Source organism: Rhododendron vialii, chromosome 10a (genome assembly GCF_030253575.1).
Source record: "Rhododendron vialii isolate Sample 1 chromosome 10a, ASM3025357v1".
Classification (NCBI taxonomy): domain Eukaryota; kingdom Viridiplantae; phylum Streptophyta; class Magnoliopsida; order Ericales; family Ericaceae; genus Rhododendron; species Rhododendron vialii.
In genome coordinates this window covers 29809350-29823502 of record NC_080566.1, presented here as the reverse complement: position 1 = coordinate 29823502, position 14153 = coordinate 29809350, and the positions used below count along the sequence as shown (strand labels likewise).

The 14153-nt window shown below is 39.4% G+C and overlaps 2 protein-coding genes across 3 annotated transcripts; one reads left to right on the top strand and one right to left on the bottom strand.

Annotated features, from left to right (window-relative positions):
* Positions 1-4242: 4242 nt before the first annotated feature.
* LOC131303473 (uncharacterized) lies at positions 4243-6990 on the bottom strand. Of its 2 annotated transcripts, none has more exons than XM_058330351.1 (2): positions 4889-6990; positions 4243-4653 (listed from the first exon to the last, which is right to left on the bottom strand). In XM_058330351.1, exons 1-2 carry the CDS (start codon positions 5298-5300, stop codon positions 4616-4618), a joined length of 450 nt encoding a protein of 149 aa, XP_058186334.1. In that variant the 5' UTR covers positions 5301-6990; the 3' UTR covers positions 4243-4615. The 2 variants fall into 2 exon arrangements, with proteins under 2 accessions (XP_058186334.1, XP_058186333.1); XM_058330350.1 differs by having other exon boundaries at positions 4243-5570; positions 5702-6990.
* Positions 6991-10823: 3833 nt separating this feature from the next.
* On the top strand, positions 10824-12991 carry LOC131303472 (pentatricopeptide repeat-containing protein At4g19191, mitochondrial). Its single transcript, XM_058330349.1, has one exon. It carries the CDS (start codon positions 10977-10979, stop codon positions 12930-12932), a length of 1956 nt encoding a protein of 651 aa, XP_058186332.1. The 5' UTR covers positions 10824-10976; the 3' UTR covers positions 12933-12991.
* Positions 12992-14153: the final 1162 nt, after the last annotated feature.

Sequence of the window (14153 nt, the reverse complement as noted above, 5' to 3'; positions counted from 1 at the left end):
CAAACTAACACATTTTAGAGCTCTCAGGCCCACTACTGGTTGTGAACAGTTAGATGTTAATGGAAGTGAAAATTAGTAACAACCCGTATTCAAAGCAACAAAAATAGAGCAATTGAGATGTGTATGAACACTTAATAGAAAGGAATGGAAAGGCTCAGCTTCGCTCACTCGGAATCCAGCAACCTTTCGAAGAAAAATATTCCTGTTTATTCTCTAAGATATCTTTAATCATATGCTACATTTCATCTTATTATTCAAATAAGAGTATCTCCAATGGTTGATATGCTATTTGACTAGTTATTGCGTAATATATCACTGAGTTGTTCCAAATTGCTATATCATCGCAACATTGTTCCATGGTGTGATGCTATTTCAGTCTATTCCTTTCATGACAAGACGCATTAAAATGTTACTTTTGTGGCCCTAAGAAGCACAGGCACTTTAAAGAAGGATACATGTTGGATACCGACACCTCTCGGACACTTGTCCGACACTCTTTTTGCAATGCATCGTACACGTCTTAGGTGTCTATGACTAAAAATTTCGCATAGAATTGACACTTAAAAACTTGCTAACGTGCTATAATCAAGTTCCAGAATTCTACATCCCTATCTATCCTATAAATTTGAAGTTCAGTCGAAATTTGTAGAGAAATGGAAAAGGTACATTAAAGAAATATTAGGAAGAGGATTTAGCATTGTCTAGCAGTGTCGATGCCCTTCTTTTTTAATGATTTCTTGAGTACCGTGTCCATAAATTCTTCATAACTTCTTGTACCTTATATATGATTTCATGTGCGGCAAATTTTTTTTTTTTGTGGTAGATACATTGCTATATGTCTCAACAAATAGAAGACAGTATTCTCCATGTGTCTACATATCTCAATGAATACAAGACAGTATTCTCCACGTGTCCGTGTCCTCCTTTTTACAGAAATAGAGTATCTGCCTGTCCATGTCGTATCCTTGTCCCGTGACTGTATCCATGCTTTTTAGGTGTGGCCCGTCAGGAGAGAGATAGAGGGAAATAGTCTTGCTAAGATTTACCTATTGGTTAACCTTGAGCTTTACGTGGCACCAAGTTTACCTAGTGGTAAAAAAAGCATCCCAACTATAATCTTGACTTATTGCTTAAATCGTGCAGACCCAAGTGTCAACAGTGATTTGCGATTCTAGGCAATTGAAGAAGTTGGCTTGGCTGTAATAAGCTCGAGCATAGAAACTCTAAAGAACATTTATTTTGAAAATGTTGACACTGGAAGTGACTTGAGCTCATCTGGAAATCTGAGCACTTGGCTGGTTACTCCTTTTTCTGAGGTGGAAAAATTGGAGAAAAGAAGCCCTGTTCTCCCAAGACTGCCTATCAAGAAGGATATTGCAATTATCATGTATACAAGAGGTTATACAGGTCTACTAAAGGTATGATCTAACTGTTAGTTCACGTTCTTTTTTAAATGCTGTGCACATATGTTGTCCCTCTGTTCTACCACTGCCAGAAGCGTATAATTTTATGGTGGTGATGGTAACCTTGTAGCCACTGCTGCTGCGGTTATGACAGTGATTCCAAACCTGGGAAGCAATGATGTTTACTTGGCATACTTGCCTCTGGCTCATGTTTTTCCATCCCACATAATGCCATGGGTAGTCAGAGTAAAAATGAAGAGTGTATAGGGTGTTAATTAACCCTAACACACAAAGACTTTATTTATATTATGAGATACTCATTACAATGACTCAATTAGCCAATGTGGGACTAACATAAGCCTGCCAATATTCTAACACTCCCCCTCAAGCTGGAGAGTAAATATCACAAAATCTCAGCTTGTTACATAAGAATTCTAAACGAGGTTTAAACAGTGATTTGGTAAAAATATTCGCGATCTGAGCTCCTGTGAACACAAAGGGCGTAACCAATACACCATTGTCAACCTTCTCTCGAACAATGTGACAATCTACCTTAATATGTTTGGTTCTCTCATGAAACACCGGGTTCGAGGAAATATGTATTGCTGCCTGATTGTCACAATACATAGGAATGGGTAACTGCACCTGAAAACCTGCTCCTCAAGAAAGGATCTCAACCAAACAGTCTCACATGTGGTATGAGCCATAACACGGTACTCTGCCTCTGCACTAGACCTTGCAACAACAGTTTGCTTATTACTTTTTCAAGTAACTAGGTTGCCACCAATAAACGTACAGTAACCAGTTGTTGAACGTCTGTCAGAAGGTGAACCTGCCCAATTTGCATCCGTAAATGCCTCAACACGAAAATGACCATTAGAACGGTAAAACAAACCGCGTACAAGATGAGTCTTAAGGTACTTAACAATGCGAATACAAGCTTCCCACTGTGGAAGACGAGGAGCAGACATAAATTGATTCACCACACTAACAGCAAATGAGATATCCGGACGTGTATTGGTAAGATAATTCAACTTACCAACCAATCGACGATACCGGTCTGGATGAGGAAATACCTCCCCCTGATCAATGCAGAGTTTCACATTAGGATCCATTGGAGTCTCCACAGGTTTAGCTCCCAATAAACCTGTCTCCTCCAGAATATCCAACACATATTTCCTCTGGGACAGACTGATCCCATCCTTGGACCTCGCTACCTCAATGCCCAAGAAATATCGCAGCTTACCCAAGTCTTTAGTGTGGAACTGACTATGTAAGAATTGTTTCAACGCATCAATTCCTTTTTGATCATCTCCAGTAATAATAATGTCGTCTACATAAACAATGAGCAATACTTTTCCTCGAGTCGACATAAGGGAGAATACAGAGTGGTCTGACTGACTTCGACACATGCCAAATCTCATAACTACATCAGTAAACTTGCTAAACCATGTCTAGGAGATTGCTTAAGTCCATAGAGTGCTTTGCGAAGACGACATACCTTATGATGCTCCCCCTGAGCAATGAACCCAGGTGGTTGCTCCATGTAGACTTTCTCCTGGAGATCGCCATGGAGAAAGGCATTTTTGACGTCAACCTGGAACAACGGCCAACCAAGATTGGCAACAAGAGAAATAAGAATGCGCACAGAAACAAGCTTGGCAACGGGAGAGAACGTTTCTGAATAATCAACACCATAAGTCTGGGTGTACCCTTTGGCAACCAGACGAGCTTTGTGGCGCTCAACAGTACCATCAGGAAGGTACTTAATAGTATAGACCTAACGACAGCTGACAGAAGTTTGACCAGCAGGAAGAGTAACCAACTCCCACGTGCCGTTATTATGAAGAGCAGACATTTCATCCTCCATAGCTGTCCGCCACTCAGACCGTGATAATGCCTCCTGAACAGTGTTAGGAACAAAAATAGAGGAGACAGAAGTAGTGAAAGCATGGAGAGATGGAGAAAGATGATCATATGAGATAACCCAAGAAAGAGAATGAGAAGTGTGAGAACAATTAGAAAAACCATATTTTACCGGCGGGTGGCGATTCTCACGAGTCGGATAGCGAGGAGCAGGCGGATCTGGTGACGGGGGGGAAGACGGAGGTGCTGGCGAAGATGGTTCGGCAGGCTGGGAGGGTGCTGTAGGTGGAGGTTGGGGCGGTGTCAAGGCGTGGGAACGCAGAACATAAACTTGCAAAGGGTTAGGTAGAACAGTACTAGTTGGAACAGCCATAGGTAACACAGACTCTAGGGTAAAGGTGATCAATGGTAGTAACAGGATCCGAGTAATATGGCAAGGACTCATTGAATGTGACATCAACATAGACAAAGTGATGACGTAAAGTAGGAGAGTAACATCGATACCCTTTCTGGGTGTGTGAGTATCCCAGAAAAATACACCGAAAAGACCGAGGATCAAGTTTACTCCTATCAGGGTCAAAAGCATGGACATAACAGGTTCACCTAAAAATGCGAGGGGGTAATGAATGGAGATGCCGATCGGGAAATAAGACCGTATGAGGAACCTGACCACCTAGGACCGTAGAGGGCATGCGGTTGACTAAGTAATAGGCAGTGAGGATAGCATCACTCCAATATGACTTAAGAACCTGCATTTGAAATAATAAGGCACACATAACCTCAGACAAGTGCGGAATCTTGCGCTTAGCAACTCCTTTTTTTGTGGAGTCCGAGAACACGATGATTGGTGAATAATGCCATGATCAGCAAAAAATTGAGACAGTGTACTGTGAAAATATTCACGGGCATTATCTGAACGAAATATCTTAATGCATGTATCAAACTGATTCTTAATCTCCATGTAAAAGGATTTAAAAACAGATTTCAATTCAATTCGCTCTTTCATTAGATAAAGATATGTGACACGAGAAAAATCATCCACAAAGATAACATAATATGGAAAACCAAAAATACTGGGCACATGAATAGGCCCCCAAATGTCTGAATGAACTAACTGAAAAGGACGCGACGCACGACGCTCAACCCTAGGATAAAAACTAACTCGACGGTGTTTACTAAACTCATAAACTTCACAAACCAATTTATTAATAGAACGACACAAGGGCACAAGACGCTTCAAACTCTGAAGAGATGGATGACCAAGACGACAGTGCTGTTGATATGGAGACTCCAATGTCTGAAGGGCAACGGGTTGAGACGCTGTCAAGTAATATAGGCCACTTCGTTCAATGCTCCCACCAATCCTCCTCCCCGTCGTGAGATCCTGAAAAACACAGCCATGAGGAAGAAATGTAACAGAACAATTTAAAGATTTTGTAAGACGGCTCACAGACATAAGATTAAACGGGAAACGAGGAACATGTAAGACAGAGGTCAAAGTAAGAGAGGAGGAGACAGGAACAAACCCAAACCAATAACAACAGTGGTAGATCCATCAGCTAAGGTAACATAAGATGATCTACCAACTAACTGTCGATTACAAAGGAAAGCAGGTGTACCAGTCATATGATCTGTAGCTCCTGAGTCAATAACCCAAGGAGTGGAAGAAGAGGAGGCAACATAAGCAATAGATGGACCGGTCTGAGCAAGTGTAGCAGTGGAAGATCCTGTTGCAGTCTGAAATGACAATAAGCGTCGGTACTCATCAGTTGAAACAACCACACTATCAGCAGAAGATTGAGTAAACTGTCCAGTATCCTCAGAGACAGTGGCCTGATGAGCCTGAGGGAAGCCATAGAACTCATAACATGTGTCCACCCAACGATTGGTCCCCCCACAATAAGTACACAACCGAGCACCACGGCCACGACCTCGGCCTCCCTCTGTCATACGGCCACCACGACTAAATGTACAATCACCTCGACCACCAATAATAGTGTCTGTACGGCCACCGGAACCACGACCATTCATCCCAAAATTGCGACCACGACCTCGAAACCCAGAATCACGGCCACGGCTGACAGAGAACACAGAGCTATCAGAAACAACGGAAGTCAAAGCAGAACGGTCAGGAGCCGGTGTACCAGAAATAGACGATGACTGCCAGAGATGACTGAATACCTCGCTGAGAGGAGGTAAGTCACGGTTCCCCAAAATCTGATTACCCACAGGTTTGAAAGTGGATGATGCACTAGATAAGAAACGAGTAACCCTTATGCGCTCAAGCTGGCGCCGTATAACCTGAATATCAGCAGAAAGTGGCTCACAGATATCCAACTCATTGCAAATACGCTAGAACTTAGCATAATAATCCTCAAAAGAATCATCACCCTGAAATATATTAAAGAAAGACTGATAAAGATCATACGTACGACGGAGATTGTCGACACCTGAATACAACTCTTTTGCCTGTGTCCACACTTCTCTAGCTGTATCACAAAACATTAGCGTACTAACAACCTGTTCCGTCACACTATTCCATAATTCTGAACGAATACGGGCATCAATAGGTTTCTAGGCCCTATATATGGGTGCATGTGCAGTAGGGGGCTCACCTGTCAAATAAGAGTCCTCCGACTGACCCATATAATACATCTTAACAGCCTTAGCCCAAAGAATATAATTGCCTCCATTTAATGATGTGGAGGTAATAGAGTGCCGCTCACGAGACCGAGAGCCACTAAAAAGACTACCGATACCAGTAGAACCAAAACTAGAAGCAGTACCAACAACTGTAGATAGAGGACCCGATTGAGAACCAGAACCGATTTTCTCGTTAGACTTTTTTTTTTAAACACTTAAGAGGCAGAAACACAATAATCACCAACTAATCGACAACGACCAACGACGAGCAAACAGTAACGACCACCAAAAAAACAATTAACAACAACCAATTACCAACCACTAACATCATCGATGCAGACCCAACAGGAGAATCATAGACATGAGATCGATAAACAAATAGCAACAAAAAAAATCATAGGCCTTGCAATATAATAACATGAGTAAGTAAGAAGCATTACGGATTGGAAAACCACGAGGAGACCTAGAAATCAGTAGATACCGACTAGAAAACCATGGAGAAGCCGCGAGACCAGCCGATAGCGACTGCAAACAGTACACCAGTGGGTTTTGACTGCATTAGGACAAGACCCAGTAAATTTCGAGATCTCCAGGAGAAGATCCGACAGTTTCGGAGGCAACCCAGTGAATTTCGGATGCAAACAGAGGTCGCCGGAGTCAGGCGAGTGTTGTTGGTCGCTGGGTTATGGCTGGATCAGGCATAAAGGTGAGATTTATGGTTGGGCTTTGGTGGCTAACAAAGTTTTTGGATCACTGTTCACAGGTCGCGACACTGTTCATGGCTGCTACAGTAGTCGGAATTTTTTTTTTTTTTTTTTGGGAATCTGGTTAGGGTTTGGATGATGGATGATTTGGTTAGGGGTTCGGCTGTGATGATGTTGGATGGGTGGCGAACAATTGTTACGGTGGCAGGCTAAGGTTAGGATCAAGCTTTGATACCATGTAGTCATAGTAAAAAGGAAGAGTGTATAGGGTGTTAATTAACCCTAATACACACAGACTTTATTTATATTATGAGATACTCATTACAATGACTCAATTAGCCAATGTGAGACTAACATAAGCCTGACAATATTCTAACAGGATACTTGCCTCTGGCTCATGTTTTTCCATCCCACATAATGCCATGGGACGCATCAGTGATAAACAATATGATGTATTCATATATTATATAAGTGGTGAAACTCAGAGTCATAGATATAGTACTTGTACTCTGTATGCTAGATTTTTTTGGGATGAGCTGATATATTGATCTTTACATGTTGAAAATTTGACTTAGAAGTTGCAATTATGTCTCAATGTCGGCTATGAAAGTTGAAATTGGAATATAAATGTTGAAATAGATGACCACAGTACTGAAAGTAGAGCTAAAATAGTCTACGTAAGTGCTGAAACTCAGCTTGTAGATGCTGAAATACACTTTGTGTGGGAAATCAGATTTAGAAGCTTAAGTTAAGCAGGAATTGGGATCTAATATGCTGAAATACATGTCTGAAATTGATATATTACTGAAAATACTTGTTCATCCAATATGCTGAAACTCAGCTTGTAGATGCTGAAATACACTTTTTGTGTGAGAAATCAGATTTAGAAGCTTAAGTTAAGCAGGAATTGGGATCTAATATGCTGAAATACATGTCTGAAATTGAAATATTACTGAAAATACTTATTCATCCAATATTTATACGGATATTTTTGTCTTAGCAGGTTCCACCTTAATCTCGGGCAAGAAGCATGTACAAGGCCCAACATGGGGGAAGATTGTGGATAAAGATAAGGTAGCTGCTCTTCGATAACAAGTGGCTAATAGAAATACAACCATGGTTGATCACTATATCATTTGCTACACAATCTCAAGAAGTACCAGATCAAGAGTTAGTTGCTCTTCAACAATGAGTGGCTAATACATATAAAGCCATGGCTGATCAAGCTATAAAACATTCCAAAGCATGATGCTAATGATGGCTATCAAATCGATAATAGATCCGGCCACTATTCTGGGGTTAATTCCAAGTAACCAAAATGGGGAGGACACATATCTTGGAGACCAAGATGACACCTCTATTAGTTAAAATGGAGGTCAAAGTATGCTCGTTTTTGATGTTTTGATATTGTTTGCAAATAACTACTTATTGGATTATATATGTAAGATATCGGGACAAACATGACCTTTGATGTATGAGTTTTTGAATTAGTTGGATGGGATGCATGTATAACAGGTTCGATAATTGTGACATTTATGAATGAGTTTGAATGGGATAAATGCCAATAAACGGTTATTGGGAGATAAATATGATTTTGAATGAAAATTATAGTATTTTGGTTGAATTTTTTTGCAAACCATACTTTTGGCGATACTCATGTATGTCGGCAATAGCATTATGAATCGGCGACACATTATCATGTCGGCAAAAGTGTAGAATTCTTTTAATTTTGATCCACTTTTGCCGATGAGGTAACATTTGCCGACAAATATTGACAACGCAAGTATGCATAGCGGAATCTATGGTTTTTTCCGATGCACAATATTTCACGTCAGCGAAAACCTTTCCCAACATACTAATGCTGACAGCTTGCTGACGCAAATGCATCAGCAAAACCTATACCGACGCTATATGACTTTTCCCGACGTGTTTGTGTATCGCTAAAACATGATTTTTGTTGTAGTGAGGACATGAGCAACCACCAAGAAAAGATGGGGGGAGAGAGCGTCTCCTTGTCTAAGGCCCCTCGATGGAATCGTTGACGCATTTTTTCCATTCATGCAAACAGAGAAGGAAACTGTGGACACTAGCTCTATAACCCAGCTCACCCACTTGTGAAATAAAGCCCATTTTGAGCAGTACTACCTTAGGGTAATATATTTTAATTAAATTTAATTAGTTGAACGAATTTACCTATCTATACCAACTCCAATTTACATTCTCTATTTTTATCTCTAAAATAGAGTACAATTTCTCCTTAAATCCTCTTTTTTGCAAAGTTTTACTTCAATATGATTAATACTAGAGTTGTTTTACGCAATGGGGAGCCCGCTGTGACTTAGGGTGGCTGTGCCAGGAACATAGGTATCTTTCGGAGCCCAAAAATGTGATATCCAATTACTATGTAGAGCTTGACCCGTAGAACAAGAATCAAGTCAATTGAATATCAGTAACTTAGTGAATGAACCTCATTCTTTGGCAATTGCAAATAAGAAGTTATATTACCAAGTTACCAATATCCGACTGACTTGATAATTTACTGGTTTGTTTTTTCTGTCAAGCTCTACATCTTATCTTTCACACATTAAAATGTCTCGTAAAGATGCCTGATTAAACTCCCATATTATTAAGAGCAAATGGAGGTAGTTCTCCATTTGGGGGAGTGTCTACTAATAGGGAGAGTGAAAATTATTAAAGTGAAATATTCATCTCTTCAATTTGGTTTTCATATCTTCATTTTGAAGAATTATCTTCTTTCAATCGTATTCAATCGGATTCTTCAAAATGAAGAACCACTTTGAGTGTCCAAGGTATGGAGAATCATACAACAAATTAAAAACGTTCTTCATTTTATTTTCGCACTTTAAAATGTAATATGGAGTAACAATTTGTCATTTATCACACAATTAGGATATTCGAAAATATATTCAGAAGACCTACAAAATGAGACCAATTGTGATCAATATATTTTGGTAATATTAAAAATACCAAAATTAATTTTGGAGGAAAGGTTAAGGTCTGGAAAAAAACGAATAGATTTTTGAAAAGTAAATTGAGTACATGTGAATCATTGTACCTTTTGTCAAAAATATTTTAGAGTTGAATATAAATTACTTTTTGAGTTAAATATAATGTTTTGAGTCTTTCAAAAGAAGTTTGAAGACTTAAGAAATTTTTTGAAGAGTTAGGTCAGAGATGTTCTAAAAAATAATAGTAGTACTAGAGTTTTGACTCTAATTTGAATTTTATGGAAATGGGTTGAAAATCCCTAATTGATAAGGGTTTTGAATAGTATCTTGTTCTTATTTTGGATTGGACCAGACAGTTCAGATTCCAACCGCCTATTTTGATAATTAATAAAAGTAAATAATAATTGATTGTCTGTGACTAGGGGTGAGAAAAAAAACCAGTCAAACCGCAAATCCAATCAAAGCTAGTCCTTCAAACTCCTACGGATGAGCACCTAAATAAGTCTTCTATTTAGGATGCCTATTTAATTTCCTCTTTACTTTTTAAAAGTGTGGTTTGGTCTCAGCCTAGAAAATAAAAATTTGAATTACTTAAATGGTTTGGTTTGGGACTTTATTCTCGTAGTTCTGGTTTCAAATCGATTCCAACTGTCATGTTACATTACACTTAGTTGACATTTTATTTAGGAACACTAGAAAATACTACTCAACGATGAAATACTTTCATCATTGATACATTTTGTTAGTGACTTACAGTGGGATTGAATCCATTTTAGTATAATCGTATTTTCACTTAGGATTTTGATATTCGCGCTCTACTTTGTTCATAAAGTTACTAGTCACTTTGTTTATGAAGTTACCCAAGCAAGATACATGTCTAAAATATTACAAATTAAATATCATATAACTTGACATCCTAACAGCCCTGACCGATCATTCTAAAAATACACTCACTAACAATATTTAGATTGTACATTCAATTTATATTTGATATGAAACCGAGTCCTCCGTTGTAGTTGAATGTACGTTAACCATGCAACCGTAACACAATAATGACAATTAAATCCGTTGAATTTTTTATGTTTGTTGATTAAGTCACCTACATAAATTTTTGTCTCGATCGGGTTTAGGAAGCTCCATCATCGGCATGCAGATTGAATAATAGAATGATATTTTTCATTAAATTAAGTGTCTAGCTATAAGTCATCAACTTCATTCTTGGTACGAATGACCTAATTGATATTATGTAAATTGTAAAAGATAGACAATTTCGATTAAAAAAAAAAGCCTTCATTAAAAAATGGAGCACCAAAATCAGTTCCATTGGCTTATGTCGTCTAATTGTGGCTTACTCAACTGAACCACAATCCTTATCAACACAATGCATCATCATGGTAAAATCAAACTTGGCTCCATTTCTCAACCATTTTCCAAATCTCTCCACCATTTCCCTTTGGAACTCCAGCATAAGAGACGCAGCAAACCAAGGCCACCCCCACAAAGCCCTTCTCCTCTTCCGCCAAATGAAGCAAACCCATTTACAACCCAACAACTTGACCTTTCCCTTCGTTGCAAAAGCTTGCGCCAAGCTCTCCGACCTCATTTACTCCCAAATAATTCACACCCATATCGCCAAATCGCCGTTCCAGTCCGATATCTATGTGCAGACTGCGCTGGTTGATATGTACGTGAAATGTGGCCGCTTAGATTATGCCCACAACCTGTTTGAGAAAATGCCTGATAGGGATTTAACAGCTTGGAATGTTATGCTTGTGGGTTTTGCTCATCTGGGTCTTATTGATAAGGTTGCCATTCTTTTGTATCAAATGAGACTTGATGGGATTTTCCCGGACTCGGTTACTATAATCGGACTTACTCAATTGGGTTCTGGTTTGGAGGATCTCAAGTTGGTAAATGCAATTCATTGTTTTGGGATTCGTATAGGGGTAGATGGGGATGTTTCGGTTGCTAACACTTGGGTTTCTGCCTATGCTAAGTGTGGCGATTTGGGTATGGCAGAGATGGTATTTGGTGGGATTGATTTGGGTTTGAGGACAGTTATTTCTTGGAATTCTATGCTCTCAGGATATGCCTATTGTGAAGAATCGGTTAAGGTGGCTGGCTTGTATAAACTGATGCTTTTCGATGGAATTAGGCCAGATGCAAGCACCATTCTTAGTTTGCTTTGTTCATGTGTGAGAACTGATGCATTATATCATGGTAAAGTGATTCATTGTCATGGAGTTCGATTAGGCTGTGTTTTCAATGTTTCAGTGCTTAATACCCTCATTTCAATGTACTCCAAGTGCGGAGATATTGAATCTGCTCGTTGTGTATTTGATAGTGTGAGACATAGAAATTGTGTTTCTTGGAATGCAATTATAGGTGGGTATGCCGAGAAAGGTGATTTGGACGAGGCATTGGCTCTCTTTCGCTGTATGGAAGCAACTGGTCTGAAACCTGATATTGTTACTCTGCTGTATATGATCTCGTGTTGTGGCCAAACAGGATCACTTGAGGTTGGAAGATGGATCAACAACTACACCATTTCAAACAGTCAAATAGACAATGTAACAGTGTGCAATGCGTTGATAGAAATGTATGCGAAATGTGGAAGTATAAGAGACGCTTGGGAACTCTTTTGTACGATGCAAGAAAAAACCGTTGTCTCTTGGACAAGTATGATTTCAGGTTGCGCTCTAAATGGAGAATTTAAAGAAGCTTTGGACCTTTTCTATCTGATGTTGGAGTTGGGTCTGAAACCGAACCACATTACATTCCTTGCTGTGCTTCAAGCATGCAATCACGCAGGTTTACTTGAGAAAGGGTGGGAATGTTTTGATTTGATGACCAAAGTACACAGAATAAATCCTGGATTAGATCATTATTCATGCATGGTTGATCTTCTTGGGCGAAAAGGAAAGCTAGAAGAAGCGTTGAAGTTTATTGAGAAGATGCCGTTCAAACCTGATGCTGGTATTTGGGGTGCATTGCTTAGTGCTTGTAAAAATCACCACAATGTAGAGATAGGCGAGTACGCGACTTATCGCCTTCTTGAACTGGAATCTGAGGCCGCAGCTCCATATGTAGAAATGGCTAATTTATACGCGTCGGTTGGAAGGTGGGATAGAGTTGCTGGAATTCGGAAACTGATGAAGGCGAATCAAGTGACGAAATCTGCAGGGCAAAGCCTCGTCCAGGTGAATGGGAAGATTCGTAAATTTACGGTTGAAGATAGAAGTCATACAGAGGGCCAGCTGATATACGATATGTTGGATGCCTTAGCTTTGCCGTTGAAAGAGGAAAAATATTCATCAGTTGTAGAGGAACTTACAGATAATCAATAAAATTGAAGTTAAGCGAGAATCTACCCGGAAAAAAGGGTAGATCTGCATTGAAAACTATGCTTACCCCATTTGCTTGATTATTTAGTTCACTTTGAAATAAAGAGTATGTAAAAGAAGAGAGGGGGATACAAGAGGACATGATAAATTCTTACACCACACCTGGGTACCTTTGCTTCTGACTCGCTGAAAAGTCGGGCTTGCATCGGTTCATTCAATTTCATGTTCAGATGAACCCGTCTTCACTCGACTGTGATGGAGAAGAGAAAGAGACAATGGTTTTCTCGCTTTTGAGACCAGACCAGATTCATTTTCTGGTGAGGGGAGGAGAGGCGGTTGATCGACAAACTATTTCAATAGAATCTCTCAAATTAACCTCAATACCCTCAACCAAGTTAATTGCATATGCTTCTTTCTTTCCCGCGAATAAATGCATTCCAAAAAAAAAATTCTGCATTTTCTTCATGCATGCTTGGTGCAATGGTGGAAATACTTTCCCTGATGAATGAAAAATGAGTTCATATTGTCAAGAGACATTTTCCACATATTCTAGTAATATATAGTTGATATATTTAACACCACAATATTACTGAATGATTCTAAAAGTTCTTCAAAATTTTAATATTTGCCTTTTATCATTGCCAAGCGCGATCATATTAAAATCGAATATCATGAAATTTTAGATATTTGACCCTATTATTCATTATTGTCGGCTCCACTCTTGAGCGCTCAATAGCTGGTTATTTTGCCAACCTTATTTTAACCGACTACAATCACCACACATAGCCGGCCCTGAACTATAAAGCTAGAGGTGGCTTTAGTCTCCCGAAAATTTACAAACTTTAGGGTCCCCTCCTAGTTTAGTACTCTTTCTAGTCCAACATTAAAGGGTTCGGTCTTAGATTTTCGCTTTGGGCCCCCGAAAAGTCAAAGTCAGCCCTCACCTTCACCATTTCAGCAGTGCAAATTAATACTCTTTGGCAAAAGCTAGAGCACAAGTATAAACCTTACGCGGCCAAGACAATAGAGGAACAAACAGGGTGATGTATTGTGAGAGAATGACATATCACATAAAACTAAAAAAAATACTTAAAAATAAGAACCGTAGCGGAATGGGGCCTGAAAAAACCAACTCATTTTTGGGAGTGTAGCATCATTCAACCGCATACGAGAGGGGATGCTTCTTCTCGAAGAAGAGCGCTTCAGCCTTCACGTGTGCCTCTC